Raw genomic sequence first — 20788 nt, 5'->3', positions numbered from 1 at the left:
AGACTTGTAGAAGGTGGGTATAAATTGGGTTTAAAAATATACATCTGGGGGAGCAGCTAGGTGGTGCCAGTGGATAGAACATCAGCCCTGGAGTCAGGAGTGCCTGAGTTCAAATCCGGCCTCAGACACTTAATAACCTAATTGTGTGGCCTTGGGCAAGCCACCATTGTTTTGCAAAAACTAAAAAAATAAAAATATACATCTGGGGCATCTAGGTGGTGAAGTGAATCTAACACCAGCCCTGGATTCAGAAGAACCTGAGTTAAAATTTGGCCTCAGATATTTAACATTTACTAGCTGTGTGACTCTGGGCAAGTTACTTAACCCTGACTGCTTCATATACAGGGCCAAATCCAGTCATCCTGATCCATATCTGGTCACTAGATACAGATGGCTCCAGAAGAGAAAATGACTTAGCACAGCATCCCCTCACTCAGATTCAATTCATTTTCTTGGCATGACATCATCTCCCTGATATCATGATCTTCTTTGATAATGAAGGACAAACATCATCACCCTCATGATAGTCTATTTCAGTGCTACTCAGGATGCCATCCCTGTATGGGCCACCAGATGGCGTCCCTAATTTGGGATTTGCCTTAATTATTGACCAGACTCCTATGAAGCCTGCGAGTCAGCTTCCAACTTTCCTTTTGAAACTTCTATAAAGCAGTTTCAGATTCCACTGATTTAGACTTTTTAGTTGTTACATTTTTTTTTATACATGAAAAATTCTTCATGACCGACCCCATTTGAGGTATTCTGAGCAAAGATACTAGAGTGGTTTGGCCATTTCCTTCTCTAGCTCACTTTTAAGCCAAGGAACTGAGGCAAGCAAGAGTAAGTGACTTGCCCTGGGTCACACAGCTAGTAAATGTCTGAGGCTGGATTTGAACCCGAGTTCAAATGAACTTGAATCTTCCTAACTCCAAGCCCAGTGTTCTTTCCACTCTACCAATAACTACCTCCAAAGGTTACTCTTAAGGATCAAATGAGATAACATACATAAAGTGCTTTGTAAATGCTTATTAATGTTAAAATATACATCTTTCCTTTCTATTAATGATTATCTACAAAAAGGAATGAAGCATATAAACATACAGTTGAATTATCCATCATCTGACAAATAACAAACTTGTCTTACACTTCTTCAGTGAAGTCTGTCTGGTTTAGTTCAGCCTCTGCTTTGGTCTTAGTTGCCCACATCCAAATGGATAACAAGGAGGCCTCCAGGACTAGTTTTCACAACCTGCGACTCCTTTCATTGTTTCTTCCCTGATTTTGATTGGATCAGCTTTGAATAGCTCCAGGAGAGAGGGAAAATGGGGAGTGAGGTGGTGCTGATATCTTATTCAGGCAGTTATAATTGTCACAATAACAGTTCATTACCTTGCATCCACCTGAACATATGACTCATCCTGAACCTTCTTGCCTTTTCACAAAGCTTGAAACTCTTTTTCCCTTCTGATTCAGAGTTAGGAATTTGACATAAATATCTTCTGAGTTCGTAGTGTCACCAAATCAATCTTTCTTAGAGTGCCTGCAGAATTTGAGTACAATATCTTCAGGGTTCATAGAACTCCAAAGGCAGAAGATTTCTGGTAATTTTGAATATTTTTCTGTATTAGTGGCCTGCCACTACTATATTATTTTATGACATGTTCTAGACAGAGTCTAAAATATTTCTTTCCAGGTTATGTGGACAGTGTTGTGGTTATTATCATTCAGTCATGTCTGATTCTTTGTGAGTCACATTTGTGGTTTTGTTTTGTTTTTTGGCAAAGACACTGGGATGGTCTGCCATTTTCCTTCTCCAGATTATTTTATAGATCAGGAAATTGATGCAAACAAGGTCACACAGCTAGTAAGTATTTGAGGCCAGATTTGAATTTAGATCTTCCTGACTAGGCCTAGCACTCTCTCCATTGTGCCACACAGCTGCCCCAAGGAGACAGCCCCCAGAGAATGTTAGTATTTGATTCATTTTACTCTCTCACAAAAGCTCTTCAATTACTCTGCAAACACTCAAGCTAATAAGATATCAAATAAAGGAAAGATTGTATTTATATAACAAATTCAGAATAGACTTGTACTTGAGTTCATTGACTGTTGAAAAAACTTTCCCATCTTTGTCATTTGGAAAGAATTTGGAAACACTAGAATCCCACTTTCCCCTTCTGACCTATAAAGTCCACATTACTCCCAGTAAACAGAATTTATAGGTCCAGGTTGTTCCCTGATGCATGTGCTTCCCTGCTCAGCTGATCCATCTGGTACAAACAAAGGCAAAGTCTTTGGTTAATCCTCCCCCCAACCTTACCCTGTCAAATCTTAGCCTTAGATAACTCTCACTATCCACAGCCTTCTCCTACTCAAGTACAACTGAAAGAAGCTAGAGAAAATCACTGAGACTGGGACAACAATAAATTTATTGTTGTTGAGTCATTCCGGTTGTGTTTGACCCTTCCTGACTCTATTTGGAATTTTATAGCTGAGGAACTTAGGCAAATAGGATTAAGTGACTTGCTCAGGGTCATATACAACTTGTACATGACTAAGGCCAGATTTCAACCCATGAAATTAAGTCTTCCTGATTCTAAGCCCTGTGCTTTATCCACTGGATCACTTAACTGACAAAAAAAAATGCTTAATGGATAGGGCATTGAACTTAAAAGGAGCTAGGTTCAGACTTTTCCTCAGATACTTATTATTTTTGTTGTCTCAGACAAGTCATTTGCCTTCTTGTGCCTCAATTTCCTTATCTGAAAAATGAGGAGATTGGACTGGATATGGAAAACAACTCTGAATATCTATAAATGTATCAATAAATATTAAGTTTCTGTTATGTTTGAGGCATTGTGCTATTTTAGGGATTAAAAAAGAATCAAAAGCTATTCCCTGCCTTGAAGGCAGGGATGGCAATCTAAAAGGGGGTGGGGGGGAGTGATATTCCATGTATTGTCAGACCCAGTCACTGTGTACAGACTCCAATTTCTTTTTCAAATTTTTTTGTAATGAGGAAGGAAGAGGGAAGAATATATTCAGAAATCAATGTGATGGGAGCTCAAAAAGCAACAATAAAAATTTAAAACAAAACAATAAAAGAACTCAAGAGAAGAGAAAGTATCAGAATGAATAATATCCAAGTTCAAAAGCTGTAGAGAGGGCAAGTGGGATGAGGAAAAAGTCAATGAAATATTCTGTCTCTCTTCTCTCTTTACATCTCTACAATCTCATTTTAGTACCTCTTTCTTATCTTTTCTGCTTCTTCCTCTTTTGGAACCATGAACTTTGATAATTCAACTCTACCATGATGGGATGTTTTAATCTTTTTCCCTATGTTCCCACTTACTTCCCCAGAAATTTTCCAAGAAATGGAATGGTGTTTAGGCACTATTCTGATGGAGACAATTTTATTTAATTTAAGATTAGTAAGACTTTCCTTGGTGTCCTGCAAAGGGAGGGACAAGGTACTTAAAATTCATTGACCTCAACTCAATAACCTGAATTATAGGATGAGGGTTAATTACTGAGGGTGAGATGAATAACTATAAAAAATATCTGTCCAATATTTCCCCAACTTCACTAATACTTAGGACTTACATCCCAATACATAAAAGCAAGTAGATGGGGGAGAAGGGTACTCCTCAAGGACAAGGTAAAAAAATCAGGAAAGTTAGGAGTGCAGCACAAGAGAAATAAAGACCCGGTAGGCCTGGCTGTCCTTAAAATGGAGGTTCTGGACATAGGCAATAAGAGGAAAAAGCTTGTGGGAGGAGGGTACTGCAGTGTTCAAAATCCAGTGGTTCAGGATTGAATATTGGGAGGAAGACTGCTTAGTTGTTTAAGAAACAATCAGTCTGGGGAATGATTTTTAAAATAAACTATGAAGGGGGAGCTGTAGCACTGGGTTGGGATTCTATTCTTGAGACTACCTATTCTACCACTGAGACTAGGGACAAATCACTTTGGCTTTCATGTTGATGTGGGGAGAGTAAGGGTTGGACAAAATACTCTTCTAGTTCTGGTGGTCAATGAAATAAGACAAAGTCTACCAATGTGTGGCTTCAAGACCCTCTCCTTTCATCTTATTTTCTACCTGGGGTCCATCTAATCCATCAGAACTCCTGGTTGGATTAAACTATAAACTCAGGGACACTAGCTCTTCCTTCCCCTTTTAGATCCCTGGTCAGGCCCAGGAGCCCTGGAAGCCAAGCTGCCTTCATCTGGTGTTGTCATCCCCTACTGATTTTACCTTCATAATATGCCCCCTCCTCTCCTTTGGTACTGCCACCACCTTAGTGCAATCCTCCTCACCTTACATCTAGACTATTATGGGGGGGTGTCTACTAATTTAAGTCTTTTCCCACTCCGGTCCATGATTTTCCTAAAGCACAGGTCTGGCCATTTTGACCCAACTCAACATCACCTCCAGGATCAAATATATAAAATCGTCTTTTTGGCACCAAAGTCCTTGATAATCTGCCCTCCCCAGTCTTCTGACACCTCAGGCACCCTGCTGTCCTGTCTAGTCCATTAACTGTTCCACTTTCTGCCTGGGATGCTCCCCTCCAGCTTCCTTCCAGTCGGATCCCAGGTCCCTTCCCAGAGACTATTCGACTCTGGTGCCTTCCCTCAGTTCATTATTTCCCAACCACGTATCCATCTTGTTTGTCCATCGTGGCTGGCTTGAGCTCCAGAAGAGCGAGGACTGTCTTTTGCCTTTCTTCATTTCCATTTAGTGTGGTGTCTGTCGTTGATTGATTGATTGATTGGTTGACTGATTACCGCGGACCCGTTTTACCTTCCTCTAGGCTTCCCGGATCGCGACTGAGGATCTGGGAGTCAGGAACCCTTGAAAGGGGGTTGGGGGCGGGGCGGCTGGGTGGATAGAGCAGGACCAGAGTTCAAGTCCAGCCTCAGACACTTAATCATTACCTAGCTGTGCGGCCTTGGGCAAGCCATTAACCCCAGTGCCTTGCAAAAAAAAAACCTATAAAAAAACGAAAGGAGGTTGAGAGCGAAGGTCACGGCCAAGCAGCTGGGGTTGGGTAAGAAGCTGACTGAAGGCCAAGGCGAGCTGTAGGCGTGGCCAGCTAAGCCTGCACCCCCCCCCCGCAGAGCGAGCTTCTGGGGGCGGGTCTAGCTGAATTATCAGCCAATCCGGAGAGAGGCGTGAGCTAGGGCGGGGCTTCCTCGGCCCGGTCTTCCGGGAGGGGGCGGAGCCATCGTGAGCGAGGCGGAGGCGACCCGGGGGCGGCCCCCGTGGGAGCTGGGGGTGGGGCGAGGCTTGCCGGTCCTCGCGGAAGGGGGCGGGGCCTGCGGAAAGACCCGGACGAGGGCACGCGCCGGCGGCCAGTGCGCTGTGGGAGCCCGCGGCTGCGCGGCCGCTCGTCGCCATGTCTTTCTGCTCTTTTCGCGGAGAGGTTTTCCAGAACCACTTCGAGCCAGGTAACTGGCTCCGGGGCCCGGGGCTGCCGGGAAAGAGTAGAAGCCCCTCCCCCGGGAGGCAGGCTGGCGAGGAGGAGGGTCCAGTCCGTCCGCGCGGGGCCGCGGGGAGGGGGTCACGTGGGTCTGCTTTGAGCTTGCCCATTTGCCTTCCGGGCCCTCCCCAGACCCCCGCCCTGCGGCCTCAGTTTCCTCATCTGTAGACTAGAGCCCGGCCGAGAGGACCTCTCCCTGCAAACCAAACCCGAGGCCTCCTGTGGCACCTACTGCTCGAGAGTGGGCAAGGGGGCTCATCAGTGGGGTAGAAAATGCAAACCGAGCAGACTGGAAAGAGACCACCCTCAAAGGGCTTCTGTATAGAAGCTCCTAAAGGGTTTCTGCATAAAAGTTTATAAAGCATTTCTCGATAAAAGCTTATAAAGTATTTCTGTATAAAAGTTTCTAAAGTATTTCTAAATAAAAGTTTATAAAGTATTTCTAGATAAAAGTTTCAAACGTATTTCTGCATAAAAGTTTCTAAAGCATTTCTAGATAAAAGTTTCTAAAGTATTTCTAAATAAAAGTTTATAAAGTATTTCTAGATAAAAGTTTCAAACGTATTTCTGCATAAAAGTTTCTAAAGTATTTCTAGATAAGGAGATTTTTTTTCTTTTAGGTTTTTGCAAGGCAAACGGGGTAAGTGGCTTGCCCAAGGCCACACAGCTAGGTCATTATTAAGTGTCTGAGACCGGATTTAGAACCCAGGTACTCCTGACTAAGGCGGGTGCTTTATCCACTGTGCCACCTAGCCGCCTCTGGATAAGTTTCTAAAGTATTTCTAGATAAAGTTTCTAAAGTATTTCTGCATAAGTTTCTAAAGTATTTCTAGATAAAAGTTTATAAAGTATTTCTGCATAAGTTTCTAAAGTATTTCTAGATAAAGTTTCTAAAGTATTTCTAAATAAAAGTTTATAAAGTATATCTGCATAAGTTTCTAAAGTATTTCTAGATAAAGTTTCTAAAGTATTTCTAAATAAAAGTTTATAAAGTATTTCTGCATAAGTTTCTAAAGTATTTCTAGATAAAGTTTCTGAAGTATTTCTAAATAAAAGTTTATAAAGTATTTCTAAATAAAAGTTTATAAAGTATTTCTAGATAAGTTTATAAAGTATTTCTAGATAAAGTTTATAAAATATTTCTAGATAAAAGTATATAAAATTTAATCTTTGCAACCAGGATTCAGTTTTAAAACATAGATAAAAACTGTCTAGTAATAATAGCTCCTTTTAAAAAAAGAAATTTTTTTTAACCGAGAACCTAAGTTTTTGTTTGAAGTTGGGTTAATGGGGTTAAATGACTTGCCCAAGGCCACACAGCTAGGTAATTATTAAGTGTCTGAGGCTGGATTTGAACTCAGGGCCTCTTGACTCAAGGGCCGGTGCTCTATCCACTGCGCCACCTGGAAGCTTCATTTCTTTATTATTATTATTATTATTATTGTTATTAAATATTTTATTTGAGTTTTACAATTTTTCTCCCAATCTTACTCCCCCCCCACAGAAAGCAATCTGTTCAATCTTTATTTTGTTTCCAATGTTGTACATTGATCCAAATTGAATGTGATGAGAGAGAAATCATATCCTTAAGGAAGAAACAAAAAGTATAAGAGATAACAAGATCAGACAATAAGATATCTTTTATTTTTTCTAAATTAAAGGGAATAGTCCTTGAACTTAGTTCAAACTCCATGGCTTTTTCTCTGGATATAGATGATATTCTCCATTGCAGATACACCAGTATTGTGACTGATTGTTGCACTGATGGAACGAGCAAGTCCATCAAGGTTGAACATCACCCCCATGTTGCTGTTAGGGTGTACAGTATTTTTCTGGTTCTGCTCATCTCACTCAGCATCAGTTTATGCAAATCCCTCCAGGCTTCCCTGAATTCCTATCCCTCTTGGTTTCTGATAGAACAATAGTGTTCCATGACATACATAAACCACAGTTTGCTAAGCCATTCCCTAATTGTAGGACATTTACTTGATTTCCAATTCTTTGCCACCACAAACAGGGCTGCTATGAATATTTTTGTACAAGTGATGTTTTTACCTTTTTTCATCATCTCTTCAGGATATAGACCCAGTAGTGGTATTGCTGGATCAAAGGTTATGCACATTTTTGTTGCCCTATGGGCGTAGTTCCAAACTTCTCTCCAGAAAGGTTGGATGAGTTCACAGCTCCACCAACAGTGTAATAGTGTTCCAGATTTCCCACATCCCTTCCAACAATGATCATTATCCTTTCTGGTCATATTGGCCAATCTGAGAGGTGTGAGGTGGTACCTCAGAGAAGCTTTAATTTGCATTTCTCTAATAATTAATGATGTAGAGCAATTTTTTTTCATATGACTGGATTGCTTTGATCTCTTCATATGTAAATTGCCTTTGCATATCCTTTGACCATTTGTCAATTGGGGAATGGCTTTTTTTAAAAATATGACTCAGTTCTCTGTATATTTTAGAAATGAGTCCTTTGTCAGAATCATTAGTTGTAAAGATTGTTCCCAGTTTACTACATTTCTTTTGACCTTGGTTACAGTGGTTTTATCTGTGCAAAACCTTTTTAATTTAATGTAATCGAAATCATCTAGTTTGTTTTTGGTGATGTTCTCCAACTCTTCCTTAGTCATAAACTGCTCCCCTTTCCATAGATCTGACCGGTAAACTAGACCTTGATCTTCTAATTTGCTTATAATATTGTTTTTTTATGTCTGAATCCTGTAATCATTTGGATCTTATCTTGGTAAAGGGTGTGAGGTGTTGGTCTAATCTAAGTTTCTTCCATACTAACTTCCAATTTTCCCAGCAATTTTTATCAAAGAGAATTTTTATCCCAATAGCTGGACTCTGGGTTTATCAAACAGCAGATTACTATAATCATTTCCTGTTGTTGCTCCTAGTCTATTCCACTGGTCCACCACTCTATTTCTTAGCCAATACCAGACAGTTTTGATGACTGATATAGAAGCTTCATTTCTAATGGGGAACTTTAGAAGTGTTAGAGGGTTTCAGGGTTATGTTATAGAGAAAGACTGACACTTTGTAGGCTGGAGTTGAGTACTTATAAAGATTCTGGGAAAAATTTTACTTCTCACCACCCATGACTTTTGAGTTTGCTTTCCTGATATCTTAAGCACTGGTCTCTTGAAAAATTTAAGAAAATGCTCATTCAGGGCAGCTAGGTGCCACAGTGAAGAGTGCTGGCCCTGGAGTCTGGAAAACATATTCCCCAGTTCAAATTTGGCCTCAGTCATTTGGTAGTTCTATGACTCTGGGAAAGTCACTCAACCCTGTTTACCTCAATTTCTTCATCTGTAAAATGAGCTAGGGGGGAAATGGCACAACCCTCCAGTACCTTTGCCAAGAGGTGAGTGTTCACTAAGAGTGGAACTTGATTGAAACCACTGAACAACAGCAAAAGGCAACCTGGTCGGCCTTCACTAAAGCCCCTTGCCAGGCTTTAGTCAGTCTCAAATCAAATCAGTAGAATGCATTAAATACTTATTATGGTGCTGGGCAGGGTGAGAAGTCCTGGGCATTCAAAGAAAGGCAGAACTAGTCCCTGCTGTCAAGGAACTCGAGGAGGAGACAGCATGCAAACAATTGTGTACAAATAAGCTTTATCATGGGGGGGAAATTGGAGATAATCACAGAGAGAAGTCTTGAATGAAACCTTGAATGCTCTTAGTGTTTGCTCTCTGTGCTTGTGGGCTCCAGTGTTCTCTCTCTCTTTTCCCTTCCCTTCCCACACTCTCTCTCTTCCACTCCTACCCTCTTCTTCTTTCTCTCCTTCTCTCCCTCTCTCCCTCTCTTTCTATCTTCCACCTCCTTCTCCCTCCTTCTCAGCCCCTTGGAGTGTTCTTTGCCCTTCGGTGATGTGATGAAAATAAAAAGTTCTGGACCTTCCAGTTGAAGCTCTTTGCCAAGTACAATCTGTCCTAATTTTGCTGTTCTTTCCCTCTTGACTGCTATTTATATAACTGGTTGTGGTTTTTCTTATGTGAAACAGGGCTTCTGGAAGCTGGAATGAACTTTGCCTCTTGATTCACTTTCTTAACTCTTCCTTCATTTCTTTTTACCTGGTTTTATAGATTTAGATTTGAAAAGGATCTCAGGCCAGAGGATCATAAACTTAGAATGGGTATAGAATCTTATAGGCCTTCATCTATCTGACATCTATCCTCTCCCCATCCTTTCCTCCCTTGCCCCCCCCATCAGTAGTTAAGTGACTTGCCCAGGGTCACACAGTCAATAAGTGTTTGGAGGCAGGATTTGAATTTGGGTCCTCTATCTGGGTGCTCTATATTGTGTTGCCCTTTCCAATGACTTTTTTACAAATGGGGAAAATGGCTCTAAGAAATTAGGGAACTCAAGATCACACAAGAGAGTAAGTAACAGATCTGGTATTTAAACCCAGGTCCATTTACATTTTTATTTCACATTTACATTTTTTCTTATTCAGGAGGTATTGATATTTAGTAAGAGTTTTACTATAAAGAGATCCTGTGAAATCTGTTATATTTTAAAGACAGTTTTATAATATCTATTACCAAATTATCCCTCTTACATGATGGATATCTGGTGAGCTTTGTGAGCTATTTCTTTGCACTTGGGTGTTATTCCTTTTGGTGAGGTCAAGTTTTGTTTGTACCCCTCAGTATATCTTTAGACAAGGGGGAAACTTATCCCATTCACTTGAATTCAGCAAGTTTACCATGTCCAAGACTAGAGGTTTCAGCTAGTCAAAGTTTAGAAGAAGGCAACTTTGGCTGAATATTCTTGCTCTCCTCCCCTTTGTGGGATCAAATCATATAATGACAGACTCTCAAAATGTTTGGGGCTTAGAAGTTATTTAGTCCAACTTTTCTTTGTTTTATAGATGAGGAAATTAAAGCTCAGAGAAGGGAAATTAGTTAGCCAAGGCTGTGGTTTCCTTGTGTGTTTAAAGACCTAGCATTATTAAACTGTAATAAGTTCATTTGGATAAATGGTTCTGGGAATACCTGAACATATGGGATTTAGTTCATGGGGTCTTGGTTTCTTCATGTGTGGTTGGCAGAAGGCTAGATTTAAGGTCAGAAAGACCTCTGAAGAAATTTAGCCATTGATATTTATGGTCAAGTCACTTGACCTCTAATCTCTTTCTATCTTTGTAAAGTGGAGATGATTATATCTATAGTATCTATCTCAGAGGATTTTATTTTTTTTTATTTTTTGGTCTGGATCTGTGATTTTATGAGAGCATTGGAAAGCATTAGATCATTAAACTGCCATTGTTAAGCACCTAGAATATTCAAAACAAGCATTTATAGTAGTTTCTAGATGATATTACTTTCCCTTCCCCCCCCCCCCAAAGATTTGTTTATTATTATGGTCTGTCCTACACTGCAGCTGTTGTATAGGACTAAATAGGATAGACTGTAATGACTTGGTATCTATGTAACTTTGTTATAACACAAATATTCAGTACTATACATTCTATGTAGAATTGACCATAATAATAACAATTCATTTAGTGCTTTAAAGTTTTTTTTTTCTGTTTTTTTTGCAAGGCAAATGGGGTTAAGTAGCTTGCCCAAGGGCCACACAGCTAGGTAATTATTAAGTGTCTGAGACTGGATTTGAACCCAGGTACTCCAGACTCCAAGGCCAGTGCTTTATCCACTATACCACCTAGCCGCCCCAGTGCATTAAAGTTTAAAAACATTTTCTTCAAAACCCTGTGAGATAGGTAGTATAAAATCAACATGTCACAGATTATAAAATGGCACCTCAGCTTAAGAATTTGCCCAAGCTCACACAGTTATTTAATTTGGGAGTTTAATCTTGATAAGCACTAAGGACCTTCTAGAGAAGGTACTTAAGAAAGCCTAGAGGCTTATTACTGGCCTTATAGAGACAAAAACTGAAATCCCTGGCCTCAAGGAGCTCACATTCTTTTAAGAAAAAATGACTCTTTTTATTTTTATATCCTTTTAATTCCCAGTTATATTCCTTCTCTCTCCAACTGGCCATCTCATGTCACAAAGAATTTTAAAAGCACTTGGAACAAATCTTATCAACATACCAGCTATTCTGATAGGGCTACAGCATCGCACATCTTTGTAGGCTCCTCCCTTGAGGAGGCACATTTTCTAATCTCTTTTCTGGGGCTGGGGAAGTTATTTTTTATTGTCAGGATACAACATATGTAAATATATAATTAAATGAAGAAATATCTATGGGGAAGACATAGTTGTGTAATAATTGACATTTGTTCCACAATAATATGCTTACACAGCAGTCCTGGGAGGTGAGTATTGCAAAATGCTCTGAGAGGTCAAAGAAAAGATAGTTTGTTTCTGATCAACAGGATCAGGAAAGATTTTATGGAGGATTAATGTTTGAGCTGGGTTTTGAAGGATGAATAGGAGTTCAGAAAGTAAAAGATGCAAGTAAGGGTTTTAGAAAAGACACAAAGATGGAAATGTCAAGGGGCAGTTTCTCAAGGGAGAAGGCACTTAACCTTGGTTTGACTGTAGTGGGCAGGTGACAGTAGGATCCACAGGTATGTGATTTGACGGGAGAGTTCCATAATTAACTTGATGACATTACAAAGAGGTGAACCTTTGGGATTTCAGTTGTACCTCCCAGTAGACCCTTCATCCCTTAACACCTTGTTAGTCTGCAGAGGGGTAGGTTTTGGTAGAAAAATAATAAGTTCAGTTCTGAATATGTTGAATTTAAGATTTACAAAGGACATCCAAATGGAGATGTCTAAAAGGTAGTTGGAGATGCAAGGCTACTTCCCTATGGTCTTAACCATCCCAGTAACTTTCTGGTTCAGAGTGCCCTCTCTCACCACTATTCTTTTCCAGGTGTGTTGTGTCTCTTATAAAGTAAACTCTTTGAGGGTAAGAGACTGACTTTGCTCTTCTTTTGTGTCTCCAACTTTACCTAACCACTGTGCTTAGAACATAGACATCATTAAATAAATACTCGTTTATTCTTAGTAAATACCTTTTAAATTCTAAATTCCAGGATAGTACAGTGGAAGGGGTTCTGTCTTTGGAGTCAAAGCACCAGAACTTAAATCCTACCTTTTTCACTTTACTGCTTAGTACCTGTGTAATCCTTGGACAAGGCACTCATAGTTTTATTTGTGAAATGAGGGGTTTGGACTAGATAAGCTTTAAGGTTCCTTCTACTTAGGAATTCATGATGTTTGGACTAAAGTAGTACTTTACATGGAGGGTCAGAGAGCTAGATATTTAATGCTTCTACGAGCTGCTGTGATGGTAACACTGAAATCTGGAACTGAAACCCAATAGCTAAGGGAGCTGTGTGGAATGAATTAGCATAAGTGATTTTAGCATCCATCCCTGAGAAGTGTTCCTCTTTCCTCCTCTTGAGGATCCACCTAGCATATCTTGAATCAGCTGAGTTGGATTTGGACTACCAGGTATCCTACAAAAGGCAGATAGGGTGATACCTTCCAACCATCTTTCTAGCTGGAATTTTAAGCTTAGGTTGCCTAGCATTTAATTTGGTAATAAAAAAGACAAAGTTTCACTTTAAGTTTTTATTTTGTTGCTCATTTTTATATGTGGAGTATAGACATTTTGATGGTTTACTTCTTTTCATTTGGCAGTCAATTTAAATTCATCTTTCTTTCTTTTCTGTTTGCCTTCCTGGCATCCTTTAACATACTCTTAAAGTTAATCCTTTAACTTGTGTCTACTGAACAAAGGATGAGACAATGGCAAATTTCCCAGCTTTAGAGGGAATCAATCTGGAAGAGTGAAGAAGTTATGACTTGATCTTTGCTCAGAAACTAGCTGTGTGACTTCAGGCTCAATCACTGAATCTCTCTAAGCCTCAGTATCTTCCTGTGTCAAACTCAGATGAGAAGTACTGTTCTGCCTCCTTTGAAAAGCTGTGAGGAAAAAGTCAGATCATAAATATTGTCAGTGAGCTACTATTATATAGTAATGTTAGTGGAATTCAGTTCATGTCAGTGTCTCCTGGAAAAGGTAGAAGGTACAGAAAATTTAGAAAGTGAAAGGTAAAAGCTGGAATCTAGAGAGTAAGAACAAAACAGAAGAAACCAGGATGATTCGAGTTCTCTGATTAGAAACCGTTGTAGTTAAGTTGAACTATTTTCCTTCTCCAGTGGATGGCACACCAACCACAGATTAGGAATTCTAAATTAGACTCTGTGAACAAGAATAATTCTCTTCTGATGTTGTATTTCATAATGCATAAGTATAATAACACTAACAGTAACAAAACTCTACAGGGCTGTATAAGGTCTTCCATTCTATCTTAATGAAAAACTGGAAATTGACAGATGCCTAATCTTGATGGCACAGGGTTAATTTGACAGTAATTTATATGTACCTCTTCTACCATCTCTCTCTCTCTCTCTCTCTCTCTCTCTCTCTCTCTCTCTCTCTCTCTCTCTCTCTCAGAGATATTGAAGGGCCCTTTTGGGTCAGTTGCTGTAGCTCTAGTGCTCTTGAATACCTTTTTAGTTTTAATCATTCCTATTCTCTCTCTCTGTTGTTTTATTCCCAGTGGATGAAGTGCTCAATTTAAGAGTCAGAAAGATTTGGGTTCAAATCCCACCTGTGAACTTACTACTATGTAATCCTGGGCAAGTTATTTAACCTCTCTCTGTATACATTTCCTTATCTGTAAGATGAAGGCCATTGGGCTTCATGGTTTCTAGGATTTTTCCAATTCTAAATTTTTGAACTTATGATTTGAGAACCAGTGTAGACTGGTTGACTATTGCTGATACACCATTTTGGACATGAATGTTAAAGTGAAATCATTCTCCCTTTCTCCTTCAGGTTTATTTCTAGTCAAAGGATTCTGAATAATATTTGATCATGGAGGGGATGCAGATTACTTTTATAACAAATGAGAAAGGGAATTTTCTAAGTATAAAGTTAGGAAACTGACAGTTTCTGTGTTTTATTCAATTAGGTATCTACGTTTGTGCCAAGTGTAGCTATGAGCTCTTTTCCAGTCGCTCAAAGTATGAACATTCCTCTCCATGGCCAGCCTTCACTGAGACAATACATGCTAACAGTGTGTCCAAGCATCCAGAGTTTGGTCGGCCAGAAGCCTTAAAGGTAAGGGAAGAATATTCAGATAATTAATAAATTCAGTAATTGTGCTTTCTTAGGCATTAGGAATTCTTTGCCTGAGAATCTGGATATAACATAAGATTATTTGTGAACAGTCTGAAATGTAAAACTTATAAAATTCAGATGTGAAATGATTTTTTTCTTACTATTTGAAACAATCCTATAAAGTACTTTTATGAAATTGATACCTTTTATTTTTATATCATATTCATTCCTGAATACCCCTTCCCAACTAAGCCATTCTTTGTACCAGGGGAAAGGGGGAAAAATAGATCAGCTTCATCAATGTAGTCTGAGTTATTTGATAGTCCATATTCATAGCCCCACATTTGTTCAGCAAAGAGAAGGAGGTGTGTTTTGTCAGCTCTTCTCTAAGGTCCATTATTATTCTTTGCATTTTAGTTCTTGTATTCATTGTGAATTATGGACTCTGCAGAACAACCAGGAGTCAAAGTAGAGCAATAATTAGCTTTGAGAATAGAAGTAAAAGAAAAACACCATAATTCTTGGTTGGGAATTAAAGCAAGAATTGTATGTATTTACATAATCAACCTTTAGAATGTCCTTTTGGAATCTCATATTCTTTCCTTTGATTAACTTACAGGTGTCTTGTGGCAAGTGTGGCAATGGCCTGGGTCATGAGTTTATCAATGATGGACCAAAGAAGGGCCAGTCTCGCTTCTGAATATTCAGTAGTTCTCTGAAGTTCATTCCTAAAGGTAAGCTCTCTCTCTCTCTCTCTCTCTCTCTCTCTCTCTCTCTTGGTGGCTTGGTACTTTTTTTTTTTTGGCAAGGCAATGGGGTTAAGTAGCTTTCCCAAGTCCACACAGCTAGGTAATTATTAAGTGTCTGAGGCCAGATTTGAACTCAGGTATTCCTGGCTCCAGGGCCAGTGCTCTATCCACTGTACCACCTAGCTGCCCCAGGTTGGTACTTTCCAAACAACTTCTAAGTGAAATTTTTTTTAGTTTTCTGAAGTAATCACATGTTATATTTCTAATTTTAATTAAAATCATGGGTTATAAGAGTTGGAGAGGACCTTAGACCTCTAGTCAAACCACTTCATTTTAAAGGTGGGGAAATTGAGACCTATAGTGGGTAAGAGACTTTCAGGCTCACACAGTACAAGGTATTGACTGTGGAACTCTCATCTTCTGACTTAATCTAATTCTCATTGAAAATGGTTCCAACTGAGCAATAGCTGATATCCCCAAGAAGCACCTGTGAGTGAAGACTGTTTCCATGGGGCCCTTGTGAGCCAACAGTTTGCAGGAAGGGCACTGGCCTTTCTCTGTGGCACCAATTTTCTTACTTTATGTTTTAACTATCCATTTTATATAATGTATGTGTAGAACCCTCTTAACATTTGTTACTTGATTTGCCTGCCAAATAAATGCGTAATAATTAGAAAAAAATAAAAGAAATCATTGAACAGAGATACCCCCTCCATCCTTTAATCATGTTGCTACCAAGTGGAGTGTTTCTTAAAAGGGACCAAAGGAGAGTTAGAGGACAAATGAGGCCATGGGGCATATCTGACAATATAATGAATAAATGATATGTCTTCTCTCCCCCCCAATTATTTTCCCTTTGGGGCTAATTTTGCCTAGAGAAAAAGAAAAAGAAAAGTCCAAATGTGTCCATTTGAAATAGATCATGTTAGGCTAGATAGCACACAGAATCAGGAACCTTGGGTTCCAGTGTTAGACACTTAACTGTATGAGGATAGACAAGTAACTTAATGTTTCACAACATCTCAGTTCCCCAGTTTCCTCCACCTACAGAGTAGTTATGAGGATTGAATAATAGAATAGATGTAAAGTGCTTTGCAAATTTGAAAGCTCTCTACAAATTTAAACAAATCTTGTTCATTTTCTGAAGTTAATGGACAAATGTAAAAAAAATTAAATTACAGGGACTTTTACCCCATCAAAACTTCTAAATATTCATGGTCAAAAATACTTGAGCTTTTCTGTTTAGAAATCGAGTCTTCAAGAATAAGGTTCCTACTAACTTGACAATCCTTAAGTATAGGAAAGACATTTCATACTTGTGATTTTGGACAAGTCACTTCCCTTCTCTTGAGCCCAAGTTCCTGTTGTAAAATGAGGAAGAGGTCTATTGACCCCAGATGACCTCATAGGTTCCTTCAAGATCTCTCTGTATTAGAGCCAACCTGAAACTCTAGCAGTCTTGATCACCCCAATCTAAGTGTTGGGAGGGCCTGACAAAATCTCACTCACACAAAGCCTATAGCCTAATCAGTTTTACTCTGGAGATGAAAGAAAAAGACTTAGAGGGATATTGGGTTCTTGCTTAAGAAGAGAGCCAGCTGATTGACTAATCACATGTCTGGGAGCCTCCCATTCTAGTTTATGGGGGCTCCCCTGGAGTTTTCTAATTCAAATAATATCAGATGAATAGAACAATCCCATTTTAATGGGAAGGATTTCTTGGAATATGTAATGGTTTGGTATAGGTAAAGTGAAAGCTGTTACTTTTCTTTTTTTTTTTTCCTCCTCAGGCAATGAAACTTCAGCCCCAAAGGGAAAGTAATTGGGCAGTAAGGAGGAAATACTGGTTATGGACACATTGCAACTACCAACTTGCTTTGAAGTCATTGATTGGAATTGGAGTTCATAAAAGTTCAGATCTGTGTATCTAGAGGCCACTGAAGAAACAATAAAGACCTTGAAATCAGAAGATCCTAAATGGCAAGAAGGGCATCTTTGAAGCCATGTAGTCCAGCCCCTTCCTGTGCAGCTGAAACAAAGGAAGGCCAAAGAAGTAAACTGAACTGAAGAAGGACACACAAGGGATGGTAGAGAGGGGATTTAAATCCAGATCCACTAAGTTCCAATGCAACACAGTTTCCAAGGTTATGGATTGCCTCTCCTCATTTCCTTTAGGTAGTATCTATCTAGAAAAGGAACAATATTTAGGGAATGATCAGAGGAGAAAAAAACTCAATGAGGAACACCTACCTATTGCATCAGAGCTAAATTGGATTTTTTTTAGGAAAAGTGTAAATTCCAATGTATTTATAAATATATAAATATATATATATGTGTGTGTATATATATATATATATATATATATATATATATATATATATATATATATATCAAAAGCTTAGATTTTCCTAAACCTTTGACCATAAGGAGATAGAATTTTTAGTGTGAGCCAGTCATTCATTTCCTGTTTAATTTCATCATATTCTTTATCAGTGTGCCCTCTCACTTCCTGAGGTTTCAAATGATGGTTTTCTGAACTCCATGTGGTCTAGTTTTGAAAAAGAATTTGATTGACTTTAAGTAACATAAACCAGATTTCCACAAAGATTTTGTGAAGAATACAAATCCTGAAAATCTTATCCTGTTATTTTGATTTGGGGTCACAGTATGAATTACCATGGTTAAACCCTTCTAGGATGACCAAGGTGATGAAGGTTAGTGACCAAGTCAGAAAACAGGACAGATTTTTTTTTTTCAATTTTGATTTGCATGTAATGAATTTTAAAGATAGATTTTTAAAACGTTTCACTGCAACTTGTGTTTCTTGGACTTAAGAAACACATAGTTGGTCAATTACCTCTGAATGTGGAAAGGGCTACTTCCTTTTCCACATTTAAGCATTTTGTCCTTCCGTTATTGCTCAGCACCACCTTCATTTTAATGATCAATTTTCATTTTCCTGACAGAGAGGGGAAAAAGCCTCATGGATTGTTTTTTTGTCTTGTCAATTCCCATAGATGAATTGAAGAGAAGGTCCTTTACCGTTTTATAATTCCTAAGTCATACTGTCTTTCTTGACAAGACTGCCAAGGTCTTCATTTGCTGATAAGAATAACATATTTTAGACCTGTTGACTCAGACAATGTAAAGTTCTTAGAAATCTATCATAAGTGTTAGAGACTGGTTCATTTTCAGGAAGGAAGATATCCATCATTATGGCTCCCATGTACTTCATAAAGTCTCTTGTATACTTGTCACCTTTTTGTAAAGAGATGACACTGAGCAATATGTATCATCCTTCAAAAGATTTTTTAACCATTCTATTATCTCAGATTTGGAGACAGAAAGATCTTGGTTCCAAATTTATTTCTGGCATTTACTGTGTATCTATGAGCACTTAATCTCTCTGAGACTCAGGCAACTCTCTAAAATTTATTTTTCTAAGTTAAGCACAGCTGCTGTCCATACCCATAAAAATCACAGCTCCTTGAAGTGTCCTCATGTTTTCTTGTCTATATGACAATGATTGGATAAAAAAAAATCACTTCACAGTTTTAAAAAATCATTATGTAGAATAAAAGTATGAATCATTTTGAGTCAACTTTGTTCTTTATGGAATGTTGGAAGAATTGTCATGCACCTGTTCCTTTTTATTACCTTTTTTTATGCTAACGCCACCAACTTTATGCATAGTTAGAGCAGCCTTTAGAGTCTTGAGACATAAGGAGTCAGTTCTTGGCTCTTTCATTAACTCACTGTGCAACCTTGAGCATGAAGACACTTAACCTTTCTGCATCTCTGTTTCTCCATCTGTAGAGTCTGACCCATCTCACTAGGTGGTGTAATTAGCTGTTTGTAAAGAGGAGAGAAACAGGGAAGGAAAAGGAGGGGGAATCCAATTTAACTGCTGATCACTATGCATTAGCTGGAGATTGAGCCAGGCAGTTATTGCTGAATAAGTAATAGCTTTGTCCTGAAGAATTCTTGTGTTTCCATAACAAAAAGTCTTTGAACCTTAACCTGAATTGTATTTGTTTCTAAGTTATATAATGGAGATTGAAGTAATATACATTTAAAACAATACAAGGAAAGAAAACCTATGAAGGAATTTCTGTGGACTGTTCCTAATTCAGTTATCTTAGGACCTACTTAGGATAACTTCTGCACCTCAGATTTCACTTTTGTGAGTGCAAATGATAACGTGCTTTTTGCGATTCATAATGTAATATATTATTATCATCTCCTTTTTCAGAACCTTTTCAGTTTGGCAGTGCCTGTTTTTACTTTTCACTGGCATAGCTTTGGAAATTTCAGGAACAGGTAGTTAAGAAGGTCTTTAGTGGAGGTATCCTGAAAAATTAAAGAACTATTCCAAAAGTCCTTCACAAAAGTTTTTTGATTCTTCTAAGCTGTGGAGTGACCCTGGCTTTTCCAGGCTGTGCTTGCCAAACTTCCAAGCCTGAGGCCTAGCCTCTTTGTTTTCAAGGAAGGTTGGCCATTAAGAGGTGAATTCAACTGGTACAGCAAGTGTGGGGAGAGGAGAAAGGGCTTGTCTTTTATATGGCATTAACTGTGTCAACTTTTTTTTTTTAATCTCATTTTGTCCTCACAAAAACCTGGGAAATTTGTGCTTTTTTATCTCCATTTTACAGTTGAGGAAACTGAGGCAAGCTGAGCTTAAGTCACTTTTCCAGTTTCACACAGCTAGTAAATTCCCAAAGTTAAGCTTTTGGTTTTTTTTTTAGATTTTTCAAGGCAATGGAGTTAAGTGGCTTGCCCAAGGCCACATGGCTAGGTAATTATTAAGTGTCTGAAGTCGGATTTGAACCCAGGTACACCTGACTTCAAGGCCAGCGCTCTATCCACCTAGCTGCCCCTCCAAATTTAAGTTTTAACTTAGATTTTCCTGACCTTCAGACTCAGGGCTGTATGGATCATGCCACCATATATATATATTGGGAGGACCCCATGAGACTGAGTTTATTTGGTGATTTAGCACTTTGACTGGCAAACTCAGTGTAGAGGTTGTTAAAATATCAGGTTGGGGGCAGGTGAGGGGGAATTTGAACAAAATAGTAATAACTTCCCATTCCCTGTCCTTCAGTGGTGAAGAGCTATCTACTGAAGGGTGGAGGGGTCAAGATCTGTATAAGTGAAAGGAATCTGGACAGGCTTTGGGATTCATTCCATTAAGTCTTAGAACTGTCAAATAGCCTTGGTTATCCTCATTCAATCCTGTTATTCAGATCTTGGGTTGAAATTTAGGTCTTAGATGCTTCTGCCACTGCTTTGGTGAGATGTGCCTTCTTGATTTTTCAAAAAAAAAACCCCAAAAAACAACCTACAGAAAATGTGTGCCAAGCCCCTCTTCTCCCTTCCCCCCCTCCCCTTTAATCATGTTCTTCCCTTTCTTCTCTGACTTCCTCCTTCAT

At 38.9% G+C, this 20788-nt stretch overlaps 1 protein-coding gene across 1 annotated transcript; it reads left to right on the top strand.

Annotated features, from left to right (window-relative positions):
• The first annotated feature begins 5342 nt into the window (after positions 1 to 5342).
• Positions 5343 to 19949, top strand: MSRB1 (methionine sulfoxide reductase B1). Its single transcript, XM_074197210.1, has 4 exons — positions 5343 to 5451; positions 14459 to 14607; positions 15227 to 15341; positions 17147 to 19949. The coding sequence occupies exons 1-4, from the start codon at positions 5400 to 5402 to the stop codon at positions 17176 to 17178; spliced, it is 348 nt and encodes a 115-aa protein (XP_074053311.1). The 5' UTR covers positions 5343 to 5399; the 3' UTR covers positions 17179 to 19949.
• Positions 19950 to 20788: the final 839 nt, after the last annotated feature.

Source organism: Macrotis lagotis, chromosome 8, assembly GCF_037893015.1.
Source record: "Macrotis lagotis isolate mMagLag1 chromosome 8, bilby.v1.9.chrom.fasta, whole genome shotgun sequence".
Lineage (NCBI taxonomy): Eukaryota > Metazoa > Chordata > Mammalia > Peramelemorphia > Peramelidae > Macrotis > Macrotis lagotis.
Note: the sequence above shows the minus strand (reverse complement) of the source record. Positions and strands in the feature narration are given on the sequence as shown.